Source organism: Pipistrellus kuhlii, unplaced genomic scaffold, assembly GCF_014108245.1.
Source record: "Pipistrellus kuhlii isolate mPipKuh1 unplaced genomic scaffold, mPipKuh1.p scaffold_m20_p_30, whole genome shotgun sequence".
NCBI lineage: Eukaryota > Metazoa > Chordata > Mammalia > Chiroptera > Vespertilionidae > Pipistrellus > Pipistrellus kuhlii.
Window position 1 is genome coordinate 5,997,246 of NW_023425530.1, and position 17,806 is coordinate 6,015,051.

Genomic DNA, 17,806 nt, shown 5'->3' on the forward strand with positions numbered 1-17,806 from the left:
AAAGGTCAGCAAATATCTGTTAGATGAGGTTTAAAGTAGACTTACCACTGGAGGTATCCTGGTCCCCTCCAGTGCTCTTGCTTCAGCCATCCTTAATAACCAGCGTTGGATTTCTGGAGCATCCTAGTATAGCTTTTTATATAAAAAGAGCCCATTAAGCCGAAACCAGTTTGGCTCAGTGGATAGAGCGTCAGCCTGCGGACTAAAAGGTCCCAGGTTCGATTCTGGTCAAGGGCATGTACCTTGGTTACAGGCACATCCCCTGTAGGGGGTGTGCAGGAGGCGGCTGATCGATGATTCTTTCTCATCGATGTTTCCAACTCTCTATCCCTCTCTCTTCCTCTCTATAAAAAATCAATAAAATATTTAAAAAGAGAGACCGTTAAAACTGCATATTTTTTAAATTTAATTTTAATTTAATTTATTTTTTATTGTTTGAAACAGAAGTTTATTCCCAGAATAATGCACAAAAAGCACAGGTTGAGGCCACAGTGGGAGGCTTCCCTCTTCCGGCCCTCTGCCCGGGAGAACACAGGCGAAGGAAGAAACGTGCAATCACAAACAATGAGTAACTCTAAAGACAAAAGGTTTGGTCCAAAAGAACTCAACATGATTAATCCAATTAGGTGAAGAGCTTCCCTGAGAGGATTAAGATATTGCAGGTGTAGTGTTCCACAGCGTGGCTCTTCAGTGCCCCAGGGGGCCTGCTTGAGGGAGATGAGGACGGAACGCATGCGGGAGGCGTCTTTGGCCTGCTTGCTGGACTTAGGCTTAAAGTCACACAGGCGGGCCACCCGTGCCCACTCAGTGCCTGGGGATGACTCGTGGATGTCATTTACAAAGGCTTCTTCTGCTGCCCTGTTGTTTGCTTTTGTTTTCTGCAGCTGCTCATCCTGCCTCGCATACCACTCTTCCAGCTCCTTTGTTGCCTTTTCTTTCCTCTCTGCTTCTTGCTTCCGAGAATTGGCATCCAGGGCTTCCAAGCGTTCCGTTAGTTCTTCTCTCCATTTACGGTTACTACTTTCAGGCTCTGATTGCAATCGATCCACTTGTGAAATAGCCCCATAACTGTCTGTTGGGCCATTACTCTCCTGGTAGTATTCGCCATTCATCACTCCATCATCAGCATCCGGACTCCCCGGCGGCTGGGGTCCCCGTGCGGCTGGGGTCCAGGGCGCCGCCGTCCAGGCCGTCCAGGCCGTCCAGGATGGCGAAGGCCTCATCGTTCTCGATGCCTGCAGTCTCGCTCTCCTGCTGCGCCAGGAAGGCCAAAGCCGGGTCCACCCCGTTCCGCAGAGCGGGGCCGCCGGGAGTGCCGGCAGGGTCGCCGGACGGGTCTAGGCGAGCCATGGCGGGCAGTTCAAGGGCACCGACACCGACCCGGAGAGACACACCAGCAAACCCACTGACACCTTTCCCGGCAGCGGCCTCGGTGGCGGCGCCTACGCTCGGAGGGCAAGCTGGAGTGAGCTAAAACTGCATGTTTTTCTTACCCACCAGTGTCCTTGCAATGAACAGTGTTATTAAATAGCAATCAAAAAGTAAGAACAAAATGTCTCTTAACAGATGAACAAATAAAGTGTTTTTCCTATACAATGGAATATTATTTGGCCATAAAAACAAAAGACGTGTTGGTACATGCTACAACATGGCTGTCCCTTGAAAAAGATTATGCTGAGTGAATGAAGCCAATCACAAGATCATATAGTGTATAATTCTGTTCATTTGAGTACCGTATGCATGAATAATACTTAGAGACAGTAGGTAGGTTAGCGGTTTCTAAAGATGTTGGGAGTATAGCAAAGTGCAGAGGAGTTCGTTTTGGAGAGGCCAAATGTTTAAAAACTGTGGGGATGATTGCACACACCTGGGACTATACTAAAACCTGTTGAATTGTACATTTTCTGTGGGTTGCACTGTATAACATGTGCATTATATATCATATTGCTGTTCATATAAATAAGTAAATGCATTAAAAGTTTTGCAATCCAATCATTTAGGCATATAAGTGCTTCCAGATTAATTAAAATATCCATTGTTTCACAGTTACTTTGTGTATATGTGTGTGATGAGAAAGCTTAACCCACACTTAGCAAATTTCAAATATACAGTCTAGTGTGTATATATATATATATCAGTATTTATATATATAGTCTAATATATATATAAATACTCATGTTGTGATCTTTAAATAGAGACAATTTGATTTGTCAATTATACCTCAATAAAGCTGAGAGGAGAAAGTTTCCAGATGCGTATCAAGTTTATATAACCATTTATTGTTTTTCTTATGTCAGTGAACATGGAAAAATCAGTTGCCTTCGGGATATTTAGGATATTTAGTCGTTTACATTTCAGAGATCTCTAGAGACACAGGCAAAAAGTAAACTCAATTTCCTACCAATGCAACGTGTACAGCTAAAGATATAATGAACACATCTCACACCCTGTGGTTAGACTAGGAGTTCCTGCACCCTGGCTAGGTCAGCAGGCTTCCAACTCCCCACCAGAGCCAAGTGCTCTTAGATTCTTTCTCTTAAGGATAGAATGGCTGGGGGTGAGGAAGGGACTGCTGGGAAGCATCAACGATCGAAATGGAGCCAAGGCAGGTTTGGCTCAGTGGATAGAACGTCAGCCTGCGGGCTGGTGGTGTGTGTGTGTGTGTGTGTGTGTGTCCCAGGTTTGATTCTGGTCAGGGGCATGTGCCTTGGTTGCGGGCACATCCCGGGTTACGGGTGTGCAGGAGGCAGCTGGTCGATGTTTCCCTTTCATCGACGTTTCTGGCTTTCTGTCCCTCTCCCTTCCTCTCTGTAAAAAATTAATAAGATATATATATATATATATATATATATATATATATATATATATATATATATATATATATATATATTTTTTTTTTTTTTTTTTTTTTTTTTTTAAATCGAAATGGAGCCAGACTCGTGATTACAGACGGTGAGGGCACCTTAGGCGGTGTTTCTAAGGAGTCTTCATGCCAGGAGAGGCCTGACAGCCTTTGCAACAAGCCCTGGACCTGGCCCGGTTCCGTGCTAACGTGCACCCTTTGGCAGCGGAACCAGGAATCCCCTGTGCACACCTGCGCCAGCGTGTTCCCAACGCGCCGGGCGGACACGGCGCAGTCAGCCCCAGCCAGGCCGGAACCCAGTTCTGTTTGGAGTCGGAGGCCAAGGTCCTGCGGAGGGCTGTCACTCAGGCAGAGGGGGCGGTGCTTCGTCAGAAACTGTCCAATCAGGGGTGCTTCTGGGACAGGTGGGTGGGGCGAGGCCCCGCGGGGGCGTGGACTTCTCCGCCTCAGCCCGCCTGGGGACAGCTGGTAGCCTTTCCCTTCCGGTCCCGGCGCCTCGGTTGCGGCCTCTGCGGCACTGTGACCCGCACGCGGGAGGAGTCTGTGCGGGACCCCGGGAGACCTAGGGAACTGGACATGGTGAGTGTGGGGGCCCGGCGAGGCCCGGGGAGGAGGGGCTGGTTGGAACTGGCTGGAGCCGGCCGGCTGTGATCGGGCCGGCCTCCCCTCGGCCAAGTCCGGGCCTGCGGGCCGGGTCCGCTTTCCGCGGGGGCTCCGCTGGCACGGCGCCCCCTTCGGAGCCAGGACCGGGGTTCCGTTAGGCCGGGGCCTCTGTGGGCGGCGCGGGGCCCACGGGCAGGGCCCACGGGCAGGGCCCACGCCCAGCCGGGACCACTGTGCCTTGGCCTGCGGGGCGTGTGCAGGGGAGCGGCTGAGGTCTGTGGGGTCCCCAGTCCCTCCATCCTGCTCGGGGGGAACCGTCTTCCTTTGAGTTTTCTTACATGTGTGGGAGGCAGACCCTGGACCCTGGTCCCCCAAATTGGCCGGGACTGAAACTGGCGGAAAATCTCTGCATTCCAGGGTCAGCCCTCCAATTCCCACAACCAGCTTTCCTCCCGAGGACAGCGTCATGATCACAGCGTCATGATCGGCTGTCTGTCCTCCGGGATGCGTTTCAGACACACCCAACGTTTTGTTTATTTTGTAAAGTTTGAGGCGCAGGAACTTGACCACCAAGATATGTTCAAGTTTATTCCCCAGTCGTGAGCGGGACTCATCACGGAGGTAGAGAAATCAGAATTGAAGGAGTGGGGAGGGGAGACAGGACCCAGCCGGGCTGCCGCTGGTCCGGGGAATCTTTTGAGGGGGAGGAACAGGGGAGGGTTGGACCCAGGGGGAACAGGAGAGGGATGGGCACCAGGGCACTTGGGCACGCGCTGATTGGTGGATCGGGATGTCTCTGTGGCAGATGCCAGTAATGTCATAACTCTGCCCACCAGTTGGGGGAGGGAGAATCATATTTTATTGAAAAAAAATTTTTTTAATTGTCTAAAGTATTACATATGTCTTCTTTCCCCCCGATTGATACCCTCTCCCCTCATTTATTTATTTATTTATTTACGGAATAATGATAGAATGCTCTTCTTTAGAGATTTCTTTTTTTTTTATAATATATTTTATTGATTTTGTAGAGAGGAAGGGAGAGAGATAGAGAGTTAGAAACATCGATGAGAGAGAGTCATCGATCAGCTGCCTCTTGCACACCCCCTACTGGGGATATGCCCGCAACCAAGGTACATGCCCTTGACCGGAATCGAACCCCGGGACCTTTCGGTCCCCAAGCCGACGCTCTATCCATTGAGCCAAACGGTTTCAGCTCTTTAGAGATTTCTATTTGTGTGGACATTTTGCGTTAGAGGAAAGCAGAGAGTATTCACCTACAACAGTGTTTCCCAAACTTTTGACATATGTGTGCCCCTTCTATAATTTCCATAACGCTGAGTACCCCTCGTACTCATGAGAACGTAGAATTAGGCGCAGCTAAGCACGGTGCAGTGTATATCCCCACCAAACTCCGGTGCAACGCGTACCCCCACCAGACTCTTCCCGGACCCCTGGGGGTACACGAACCACACTTTGGGAAACACTGACCTAGAGCAGTGTTTCCCAAACTTCTCTCATGAGGAGAATCACCTGGTGGAGTTGTTAAAATACAGATTCCTGAATCCCAACTAAGAAGTGCTAAACTAGAATTTTTGGGAACATATACTAGGTAAAATTGTTTAGCACTTCTTAGTTGGGATTCAGGAATCTGTAGTCTAACAACTCCACCAGGTGATTCTCCTCATGAGAGAAGTTTGGGAAACACTGACCTAGAAGACTATCAAGTCCTTGTTCCTCCCCCCCCCCAGGCCCTTCCCGGGGCACAGACACACGGGGAGCCCCCTGGGTGTTGTGTCGAGTTAGCGTGGCCCCTTCCCTGGGTTGGTCACTTTGAAAACACTGACTTATTTAAGTCTCAGGTTTTGTTTTGTTTTGTTTTGTTTTGTTTTAAATATATATTTAATACCTTTTAATTGATTTCAGAGAAGGGGGACAGAGAGATGAAACATCAGTGATGAGAGAGAATCATTGATGGACTGCCTCCTGCGAGCCCCACTCTGGGGATTTGGCATGTGCCCTGACCAGGAATGGAAGGAACCCTGACCTCCCAACCACTGAGCCACGCAGGCCTGGCTAAGTCTGTTTTTAATAGGAGTAAAATGTAATTAATCACTAGAACCTGAAAGACAATATAAAAGACCAGTTCCAAAGCCGGAACTGGTTTGGCTCAGTGGATAGAATGTCAGCTTGTGGACTGAAAGGTCCCAGGTTCGATTCCGGTCAAGGGCATGTACCTTGGTTGCGGGCACATCCCCAGTAGGGGGTGTGCAAGAGGCAGCTGATCGATGATTCTTTCTCATCGATGTTTCCAACTCTCCCTCTCTCTTCCTCTCTATGTAAAATCAATCAAATATATTAAAAAAAAAGAAAAGAAAAGAGTTCCAAATAAGCAAAAAGAGGAGAATTAAAAAAAATATATATATATTTTTCAGTATTTCATTCCATTTCTAGAACTTTCTTGCACCCTTCCTGAGCATGTGTAGTAAGTTTCTGAGGTTGTTTTATTTGGGAGAGTTTTAAAATACAATCCCATTCTACCGGTTTGGCTCAGTGGATAGAGCGTTGGCCTGCAGACTGAGGGGTCCCGGGTTCGATTCCGGGCAGGGGCATGTGCCTTGGTTGCGGGCACGTCCCCAGTGGGGGGTGTGCAGGAGGCAGCTGATCGATGGTTCTCTCTCGTCGATGTTTCTAGCTCTCTATCTCTCTCCCTTCCTCTCTGTACAAAATCAATAAAATATATTTAAAAAAATAAAATAAAATACAATCCCAGGGCTTACCCTGCAGAGCAGAGTCGTTGAAGTAGATTCCTAAGAAGAGCTACTGAGCCGTGGAAGGGGGGTGCAGTGCAGAGCCATGGGTGGAGGTGGGTGCTGATGCCCTTCCTGTGGGTGTGGCTGTGGATCCTTAGTGTTAGCCATTTCTAGATTTTATGTTGAGGTTTTTATTCAGAGTATAATTTGTAGACACTGAGAAGGTTAAGCAGATCAGGTGTTGTCCGTGGACAAAAGGTTTATGGATTTGGGGGTTTATTTGGATCAGTACTTGAAACTGAATGAGGCTGAGAGTTGCCTCACCTGTGAGAAGCCTCAGGGAGGGAGCATTTCCATGCTTACAGGAGAGAGAGGGTGTGTGGGGCTCCCCGTGCTCACTCCTGGGCTCCTCAGGTTCACCCATGTCCTTCCCCAAGGGCTATCACTCAGATTCGAAGGCCAGATAAAGAGCTTCACAAATAAAAAAAAAAGCTAAAGGAGTTCATCACCGCCAAACCAGAATTATATGAATTGCGGAAAGGGGTTCTTTAGGAAGAGGAAGAAAATAAAGATAAAATTTATGAACAACAAATATGTAACTATCAACAAGTGAATCTAAAAACTATGGGAATTAAAAAATCTGATGAACAATATAAACTGTTGAATATAATAGAATCAGAGGTATGGAAGGGGAGTGGACTGACGATTCTCGGGGAAAAGGGGAGAGGGGGGCGTGGGAAGAGACTGAACATAAACTGTGCACCTATGGATGAGGACAGTGAGGGGTGGGGAAAGGGCAGAGGGTGGGGTGGGAACCTGGTGGAGGGGAGCAATAGAGGGGAAAAAATGAGGACCATTTGTAATTACATGAACAATAAAGATTTATTTTTTAAAAAAGAAACTAATACAATATTATATATACATACATATATATATATATATACACACACACACACACACACACACACACACACACATATATATATATATATATATATATATATTAAAGTGGTGAGTGTGGGCATTCTGTCTTGTTCCTGATGTTAGGAGAAAAGCTCTTTAACCATTGAGTTGTATAAGCTCTATGTTTGTCATAGTGGTTTTTATTATATTGAGATACGTTCTATTTAGTTCCACTTTGTTGAAAGTTTCATGGACGCTATATTTTGTCAAATGATTATTTGCATTTGTTGAGATGGTTAAAAGGTTTTTATTTTTGTTTTGTTATTGTGGTGTATTATGATTCTTGTTTAGTGGATATTGGACCATTTTTGCAATCTTGGAATAAATTTTACTGGATCATGGTAAACGATCCTTTTAATGTATTGTTAATTTGCTGTGCTAATATTTTTTGAGGGTTTTTACACCTATGTTCATAGATTGGATATATGTGTGTGTGTGTGTGTGTGTGTGTGTGTGTGTATTTTAAGAATATACTATTGATTTTTAGAGAGGAAGGAAGAAGAGAGAAACATTGATGTGAGTGCATAACATCAAATGACTGCTTTCTACATACCTCCTACCATGGATTGAACCTGAAACCTGAGCTTTTGCGCTGACTAGTAATCAGGAAGCCAGCAACCATTTGATGCCTGGGATGGTGGTGGCCAGTCAACTGAGCTACAGCAGCCAGGGCTGGTAATTTTTTTTTTTTTTTTGTAGTGTCTTTGTGTAGTTTTGGTGTCAGGGTAGTGCTGGCCTTGTAGAATGAGTTTTAAAGTGTTCCTTTCTCTTCAATTTTTTTTTTTTTTTTGAATACTTCGAGAAGTAAAGGTAATAATTCTTTTTTTTTAAAAAAAATAAATCTTTATTGTTCATATTATTACAAATGTTCCTCATTCCCCCCCCCCCCCCCCCTCCATTGCTCCCCTCCACCAGGTTCCCATGTCTCCGTACCTTACGCTTTTACAGCTCCTCTGATTTTCCTTCTGGTTTTCTCTTTCCTTCTAGTTGTAGAATTTCCAGTTAGTCGCCGAAACCGGTTTGGCTCAATGGATAGAACGTCGGCTTGGGGACTGAAGGGACCCGGGTTCGATTCTGGTCAAGGGCATGTACCTTGGTTGTGGGCATATCCCCAGTGGGGGGTGTGCAAGAGGCAGCTGATTGATGATTCTCTCTCATCGATGTTTCTAATTCTCTATCTCTCTCCCTTCCTCTCTGTACAAAATCAATAAAATATATTTAAAAAAAAAAAAAGAATTTCCAGTTAGTCAACTTTCCTGTAGTTCTGGATAATGTCCATTTTGTATTTTAGTTGTATTTTTTTTGAAATTGTTGTGTGAGGCTGCAGTTAGGCGTTTACTTATGCCGCCATCTTGGTTTTCATCCAGTAATAATTCTTTCAAGTTTTGGGTAGAATTCAGCAAACAGTTAGGTCCTAGATTTTTGTTTATTGGGGTTTCTTTCATTACTGATTTCAGTTTTGTTACTAGTTTTATCTGTTTATTCCAATTTTCTATTTTTTTTTCCTGTTTTAGACTGAACATATGTGTTTCTAGAAATTTATGCATTTCATATTGGTGTATTCACTTATGATTTATTCGTATTTCTGTGTCGTTAGTTGTAACGAATGTCTCTTTCATTTATGTTTTTATTTATTTGGATTATTATTTTGTTTCTTTTTTGATGAGTCTGGTTAAGTAAGGGTTCATTTTGTTTTTTCAGTAATCTTAGTTTCATTGATCTTTTCAATCTTTTTCCTCCATTTCATGTGTTTTAATTTTGATCTTTATTATTTCCTTCCTCCTATTAACTTTTCTTTTTATAGATTTTTTTAGGTGTAAGGTTAGGTTGTTTATTTGAAATTTTTGTTTCTTGAGGTAGTTCTGAATCACTATAAACTTCCCTTTTAGAACTGCTTTTGCTCTGCCCCATATACAGGATGTCCTCCCCAAAATATATATACATTTTCACAGCTGATAGCTCAACTTTGAAAAGGAAATATATTTTGTTTGTTTGTTTATTTATTTATTTATTTATTTATTTACTTAAATGATTGATTTCAGAGAGGAAGGGAAAGGGAGGGAGAGAGAAACATCAATGATGAGAGAGAATTATTGATCTGCTACCTCATGCGTGTCCCCTAGTGGGGATCCAGCCTGCAACCCAGGGCATGTGCCCTTGACCAGAATCAAACCCAGGATCTTTCAGTCCACTGAGCCAAACTGGGTAGAGCAATGAAATGTAATTTAATAAACACTGCCTTTATAATTATTCAAAGTATATGTATACGTTTTTGGGACACCTTATGTTTTAGAATGCTGTGTTTTTATTTTCATTTGTCTCATATATTTTTCAATATTTAGGAGCATGTTATTCAGCTTCCACATATTTGTTCTCCTCTCCTCCCCCCCGTTTTTCCCCCTTATAATTAATTTCTAGTTTTATACTGTTGTCATCAGAAAAGATATTTCAATACAAAAAAATCTTGATTTTTCAATCTTAAATTTACTAAGACTTGTTTTGTGGTCTAATGTGTTCCCTGTCCAGGAAAATATTCCATGCACACTTGAAAATATTCTATGTTCTGTTATATTTGGATGGAAAGTTTCTGTAAATATCTATTAATTCCATCTGGTCTAATGTGTCTTTTAGAGCCAGTGTTTCCTTGTTGGTCGTCTGGATGATGTATCCATTGATGTAAATAAATTGTTAAAGACCCCTACTGTTATTGTCATACTACCAGTCTCTCTCTTTAGAGTAATTTTTGCTTTATGTACTTAGGCATTCCTATGTAAGATGCATAAATATTATTATTATGTAATGCCTTTCTTTGGCTTTTATTAGAGATTGTTTTAGTCTATTTTGTGTGGTGTAAGTATTCCTACACCAGCTTTCTTTTCAGTGCTGTTTGTATGAAATATATTTTTCCCTTCAATTTCAGTCTGTGTGTATGTTTATATCTGAAGTAATTTTTTATAAGCAAATATGTTGACTCTTCTTTTTATTCATTCAGCCTCTGTGTCTTTTGATTGGATAATATAGGTCACTTACATTTAAAGTAATTATTGATGGGTATGTACTTATTGTTTCTAAGAGAGAGAAAGGAAGAAATGATTCTGTAATAAATATTACACAAGAAAAAAGCAGTGCTCGTCTGTATGAATGTTTTTCAGCCAGCTACATCTGATTACTTTTAATGATCTGGAGAACTAATTTAAGATGATATGACTATCTAGACTAGGGGTGTCGAACTCAATCAGAGAAGGGGCCAAAATCTAAAATCCAGCCTAAATCGCGGGCCGAATGGTTTACTGAACAGTCATAAACTGTCATTGTGATGGAAACGCAGCAGAGTGCAGTGATGACAGCCCGGTGCAGGCCACATTGCAAGGCCTGGCGGGACGGATTTGGCCCGCGGGCCTTGTGTTTGACACATGTGATCTAGACCTTGCTAAAGCTAGCATTGTCATAGGCCTTCTGGACTCATGTTTAGTGATGGCAATAGAACAAAAAGCAAATTTGTTTATTCAATACCTATTTATTCCCAGAAATCTTATAGTCATTTAATCCAATGCCTCATGGAGTACTGTAAGTGGTAATAAGGGAAAAAGATTAAAAGTTTTTTTTCTACCCAGTCGGTATGACTCAGTGATAGAGCATTGACCTATGAACCAGGAGGTTATGGTTCGATTCCCAGTCAGGGTACATGCCTGGATTATAGGCTGATCCCTAGTGGGGGGCGGGGGGCGCGTGCAGAGGCAGCCAATCAATGATTCTCATTATTATTTTTTTAAATATATTTTATTGATTTTTTATAGAGGAAGAGAGAGGGATAGAGAGTCAGGAACATCGATGAGAGAGAATCATCGATCAGCTGCCTCTTGCACACCCCCTACTGGGGATGTGCCCACAACCAAGTATATGCCCTTGACTGGAATAGAACCCGGGACCTTTCAGTCCGCAGGCTGACACTCTATCCACTGAGCCAAACCGGTTTCGGCATGATTCTCTCTCATTATTGATGTTTCTATCTTTCTCTCCCTCTCCTTTTCCTCTCTGAAATCATTTAAATAATTCAAATAACTTTTTTCACAAGGAATTTATTATCTTAAAATGATAACACAATATTCATTTCATTTCTGTATCATTTCTTTCTATTCCCAACATGCTCTGAATCCTGCCATTAGAAGAAATACATAAAATATAATGTGGTCATGGTAAAATTGTGTAAATAATTTCCTTGTGTTCGTGATGGTATTTATGAGAAAGTAATTGTTGACAGAGTGTAAGTTTCTGATGATGAAATCTTAGCATAAATGTTTGGAGATGCCAGAATCATATGTAACCTCCTGTAAATGAAGTCTAGGTGTCCAGGGTCCATCTTTTAAATTTTACCATACACATATTTGTGATGTTTTAGGACTCAGTGACATTTGAGGATGTGGCTGTGAATTTTAGTATGGAGGAATGGGCCTTATTGGATTCTTCACAGAAGAAACTCTACAGAGATGTGATGAGGGAAACCTTCAGGAACCTGGCCTCCATAGGTAAGTATGACAAGTTACCCTTTACTTCCTCATCTGAAGGATAAGTGTTGCTTATCCATCTACATTGTGCTAATATGTAATGAAGGAATAAAGGACATTGATAAATAAACTAGGCATAGTCACAGTTCATTATAGAACTAGAATCTAATAATTTTTCTACAATTTCTAATACTTTGGAATCCTATTTCTTGGTCTGATTTTTAGGGGGAAAATGGGAAGATCATGAAATTGAAGATCAGTACAAAAGCCAGGGGAGTAAACAGAGGTGAGTAACATTCACAATAGAAAGCAGTATCTCAGATGAGAAACCAGTTATGCTATAAAAATTTTAGAAGAATTTTTTCAGTCCAACTCAGTGGTTGAGCATCAACCTATGAAGCAGGGGGTCACAGTTTTATCCCCAGTCAGGGCACATGCCCTGGTGGTGGGCTCGATTCCCTGTGGGGGGTGTGCAGGAGGCAGCTGACCAATGATTCTCTCTCATCATTGATGTTTCTATCTCTCCCTCTACTTTCCTCACTGAAAGAAAAAATACATATATTTAAAACAAATGAAAAAAAATCAATCTAAACTAACTCTGCTTCAAATTCTCAAAAATTTTTTACTAAAGCACTTTTTATATGTGAGGTAGATGTGTATGTTTGCAAAAACAAAACAAAACAAAACCCTCCCCCCAAAAAAACCAAAACAAAACAGTTTATATGCAAAGAGCATTCATGAAGCTAAATATGAAGGTTATTTTTTTTTATAATAGCAAGGTTGAAGTTGTCTTGTAGAGATTTTGGTGTATTCAATGTCCAACAATTTGGACAAGATAGGAAACCTATACTTAGCAGTAAATCATAAAAACGTAATCCAAATATTCTATTAACAAGTGTAAAATTATTAACAAAGAAATTAATAATGTGTTGCTTGTGTTTTGCAGAAGTCAAATGGTACAGAGGGGCTGCAAAAGGAAGGAGGGCAGTCAATGTGGAGAAAACTTAAGGCTTATTCCAGATCTCAGTCTGACAAAATCGCTTTCTGGAGTCAAACCATGGAGATACAATGCCTGTGGGGAAGTCTTCATGCATCATTCATCCCATAATAGGGACATCAAATGTCAAACTAGACAGATCTCCGAGTATCAGAAATATAAGGAGAAACCATATAAATGTACTATATGTGGGAGAGCCTTCTCTTATATTCAGTTTTTTGATGAAGGAAATCACAATGGAGAGGAAGCTTATAAATGTGAGGAATGTTGGAAAGCCTTCAAGTGGCTCAAAAGTCCTCAAAGACACATGATCAAACATACTGCTTATAAATGTAAGGAGAGTGGGAAAACCTTTAGCTCTTCACTTTTTCCTCAAACATGTGAGAGAAGCCACACTGTAGAGAAGCCCTATCAATGTAAACACTGTGGACAAGCCTTCCTTTATTATAAAAGTTTTCAAAAGCATGAAAGGAATCACCCTGAAGAGAAACTCTATGAATGTAAAAAATGCAATAAAGTGTTCAGCTATCCTAGTCATCTTCAGATACATGAAAGAACTCACACTGAAGAGAAATCCTATGAATGTAAGCAATGTGGAAAGATCTTCAGATCTTATGGCTCCTTACAAACACATGAGATGACTCACACAGGAGAGAAACCCTATGTATGTAAGGAATGTGGAAAAGCATTCAAACATTCTAGGTCCTTAAAAATACATGAAAGCACTCACACTGGAGAGAAACCCTATGAGTGTGAAAAATGTGGCAAAGCATTCAGTGCTCCCAGTTGTCTTCGCAAACATGAAAGAATTCACAGTGCAGAGAAACGTTATGGATGTAAAGAATGTGGGAAGGCCTTTAGACTTTACAGTTCCTTACAAACCCATGAAAGGACGCACACAGGAGAGAAACCCTATGAATGTAAGCAGTGTGGAAAGGCCTTGAGATATTACAGTTCCTTGAAAATACATGAAAGGATACACACAGGAGAGAAACCCTATGCATGTAAGGAATGTGGAAATACATTCAGATGTAACAGTTTCTTAAAAATACACAAAAAGTCTCACACTGGAGAAAAACTCTATGAATGTGAAAAGTGTAGTAAAGTGTTCAGTACTCCTGGTAATCTTCGAATACATGAAAGAACTCACACTGCAGAAAAACCCTACAAATGTAAGGAGTGTGAGAAAGCCTTCAGATATTATCGTTCCTTACAGACACATGAAAGGACTCACACAGGAGAGAAGCCCTATGAATGTAAACATTGTGGGAAAGCCTTCGTTTGTCGCACCACCATTCAAAGACACTTGAAAATGCACACTGGTAAAACACCATACCAATGTAAGGAATGTGGGAGAGCATTCACTTGCCTTAGTTTATATCAAAGACATGAAAGGACTCACACTGGAGAGAAGCCCTATGAATGTAAACAATGTGGAAAAACCTACAGAGATTACAGCTCCTTACAGAGACATGAAAGGACTCACACTGGAGAGAAGCCCTATCAATGTAAGGAATGTGGGAAAACCTTTCTTTGTAACAAAATCTTTCGAATACACATGATGAGAGTGCACACAACAGAAAAGCCATATAAATGTGAAGAATGTGGGAAAGCCTTTAGTCATCCCTGTTCCTTTCAAAGGCATGAAAGGACTCACTGTATAAAACCTCTTGAATGTAAATAGTGTGGGAAAGACTTCAGTTGGCCTACACCCTTAGATGTGAAAACTCCCACTGAAAAGAAATCAAAAAGCAAATAAGAAGATTGACATAAATTAGTTATAATGCTCTAGAAAACTTTCAAGATTAGAGATCTGTTATTAAAATATTAAATTATGGTTACCAGTTTTTTAAGTACACATTTGGACATGGGATTTATGCTACAGTTGATCCTTGGAAAACTCAGGAGTTAAGGGAACCTGTTTTCCAGGCAGTTGAAAATTTTTGTGTAACCTAAGCTAGCCCTCTTCATAAATGAATACCAAACCGAAGATTGAAAATACAGTTGATCCTTGAACAACCCAAATTTGAAACTGCACAGCTTCACATTTTAAATCCTGCAGAAAAATGGACTTGTACACTTCAAACTCATGTTTAAGCATCAGTTACTTTTAGAAATAAATATTAAGGTGAAATAATTGTACAATTTGTCTTTAAATAATTATATAACAATAGGTAGTGAATAATGAATTCTGATAAGGAGCACAAACCATTAAGGACTGTGAGGTGTAATATCAGGATGTTCATAAGGACTTTTAACAGGTTTTTGACTTGTGTTAGATGATTTCATACCTAATCAAGGAAAACCTTTTTCTGTATTACCATCCTATCTAATAAAGAGGAATATGCTAATTTACTGTCATGCCCTCAAAGATGGTGGCACCCAATCCCCTCATCCCCACTGGAGGACCTGCCTCCAGAGTCCCCCAGTCTCCTCAGCTCCCCAGCTGCCCAGGGCCAGCCTGAGGCACAGGCATGCCTGGGATGGTGGCTGCCCAGCTAACACCGCAGGTGCAGGCAAGCCTTGGATGGCAGCTTCCCAGCCACCCAGGGCTGCCCAAGGCTCAGGTAACCTGACAGGCCAAGGTTTGTGCTACTGGCAGTGGCAGCAGCAGAGGTGTGATGGGGGCTTTGCCTTCCCCTGATGGCCAGGTCACCTCCCACCCCTGAGGGCACCTGGATTGTGAGAGGAGGCAAGCCAGGCTGAGGGACTTCCCCTCCAGTGCATGGATTTTTATGCATGGGCTTCTAGTCAGTTAATAATATCATCTCTACATTTTAAAGCTTGAAAGATACATGGGTGAGTTCAAGTTTACTTCTAATATGAATTAAGTTTTAACTTTTTTTTTTTTTTAATATATTTTATTGGTTTTCCACAGACAGGAAGGAAGAGGGACAGAGAGCTAGAAACCTAAGGTTGGAGAAATTGACTGCCCTCCTTTCTTAGGTTGATGAGAGAGAAACATCAACCAGCTGCCCCCTACACACCCCCTACCGGGGATGTGCCCGCAACCAATGTATCGATACATGCCCTTGACCGGAATCGAACCCGGGACCTTTCAGTCCTCAGACCGACGCTCTATCCACTGAGCCAAACCGGTTTTGGCAAGTTTTAACTTTTTTTTTTTTTTTTTTTTTTTTTTAATATTTTATTGATATTTTACAGAGAGGAAGGTAGAGAGATAGAGAGCTAGAAACATCAATGTTAGAGAAACATCAACCAGCTGCCTCCTGCACACCTACCGGGGATGTGCCTACAACCAATGTACATGCCCTTGGCCGGAATCAAACCCGGGACCCCTCAGTCCGCAGACCGATGCTCTACCACTGAGCCAAACTGGTTTCGGCTAAGTTTTAACTTTATTATTAATAATGTTTTGTTTCATGTTAAGGGGCCATTGGGGGGAAAAAGATAGTTTGCTATTTGTTGGGATTTTCCTACTGGTTTTATGCTAGTTCCTGGATATTTCTATTCTATGATATATACTCACTTTCATACTGATTAAACTCCTTATGTGGGGTGATGGGTATTAGATACTTTTTTCATTTTTCTTTCTAATTAAACAGGTAGGATAAATTTTTAAGTATGTCAAGTTTATGTAAGACTTTAGTTTCATGGGAATTATTATTTTCATATTTCAGCCTTTGCTGTTTTTTTATTTGACTTGCATTTGATGAATAGATTTTTATTTCAAAAGAGAGACCTACATTAAATTGGGAAAAAAATAGAGGTGGAAATAACACCCCTGTGGGTAGTGTTAGGAACTAGATTTTTAGAATCTATGCCCTTTGTGGTTCCATTAGACATTACTAGTAGCCCTATAGTGTGAGATTTTGAAAGCCAAAGCAAAGAAGGCATTAATTAGTCATATTGTAGAGCTACCACGCAGGGAGAAAGGGGTATCTATGTACCGTCTTTCACTCATTTTAAAAAGTTCTTTTCCTTTCTAATAAGAATACTCAAAACCACCTCCAACTAATTTCCATTTTTTAGATAATAAGTTTCCACTGCTGTCTTCACAAATGGCACATCAAAGATCCATTAGAGTTTGGATTTTTCTGTAAAGCTGTTTTGTGTCCACCATGAAACTAATTCAAACTTTTATGTTTATATCTGATTAGTAGTCCTTTGCAGGAAGATTCCTGCAATAGGGCTTCCTGCTACACTCTTCCCTGCCCTGCTTGCTTGCTTCTCCATCGCTCCCTTCTGCAGAGCTTGGCTTCTTTCTACACTGTCTTGGTATGTAAATTAACTACCATCCTGGTTGGGTTGATTTGCATACTCATTCTGATTGGCTGTGGGCATGGCTTGGGTACAACAAAGGTGCAGCCAATATGCATATTACTCTTTTATTAGGTAGAATTCTCTAGGATTACATCTGCATAAGTTCTAAATTATATAGGAAATATCTTATGCTGTTAATAGTGCTAGTATATGTCCTTGGTTGACCATGACATCTACAATGCTGCTACTGAAAAGAACATGGAGTTTGTTTCTCTGCTGCACGTTTTGGGGCTGTGTTGACCCAGTCCTTTGGTGCGAGAATAAGCACCTTCTTCCTCAGGAAGACTAGGTGTTTCCAATTACTTGTAGCTGAGCCCAACCCCTCAAGATATACATATGTATACATATATAATTTTAATCTTCATTCAAGGATATGTTTTTATTGATTTTGGGGAGGAAGGGAGAGAGAGAAATAAACACTGATGTAAGAAAGAAACATTGATCTGTTGCCTCCTGTATATATCCCAACTGGTGACTGAACCTGCAGCCTTTACTGTATGGGATGGCTCTCCAACCGAGCCACTCAGCCAAAGCATCAGTAAATTGTTAAGTAAGCTTGATTAGATGTGATTAAAACTATGTGCTTACTTTTCTTTTCAAACTAATGCTTATGTAGTTGTTTCATAGAAATATTGTAGTAACTGTTTTTAAGATATAAAATGCTAATAGGTATTTTGTTTTCCATTTCCTGAAAAGAATATATTAAAATGTCTCATTATAATATGCATTTTCAGATACACTTTGCAATTTTTTACATTTAATGGTTACATATTATTGTTAGTCAATATTATGTGCATACAAGTTCAGGTTTCTTTCTCAAATTTTATTTTATATATATATA

The 17,806-nt window shown here is 41.4% G+C and overlaps 1 protein-coding gene and 1 pseudogene across 2 annotated transcripts; one reads left to right on the plus strand and one right to left on the minus strand.

Moving 5' to 3' along the window:
* Positions 1–424: 424 nt before the first annotated feature.
* On the minus strand, positions 425–1,465 carry LOC118731288 (annotated as a pseudogene). The gene has a single exon (XR_006743062.1). The product of XR_006743062.1 is annotated as a clathrin light chain A-like (transcript).
* A 1,855-nt stretch (positions 1,466–3,320) lies between these two features.
* Positions 3,321–14,818, plus strand: LOC118731230 (zinc finger protein 14-like). Its single transcript, XM_036459644.2, has 4 exons — positions 3,321–3,442; positions 11,579–11,705; positions 11,910–11,970; positions 12,631–14,818. Exons 1-4 carry the CDS (start codon positions 3,440–3,442, stop codon positions 14,363–14,365), a joined length of 1,926 nt encoding a protein of 641 aa, XP_036315537.1. The 5' UTR covers positions 3,321–3,439; the 3' UTR covers positions 14,366–14,818.
* The last annotated feature ends 2,988 nt before the right edge of the window (positions 14,819–17,806 follow it).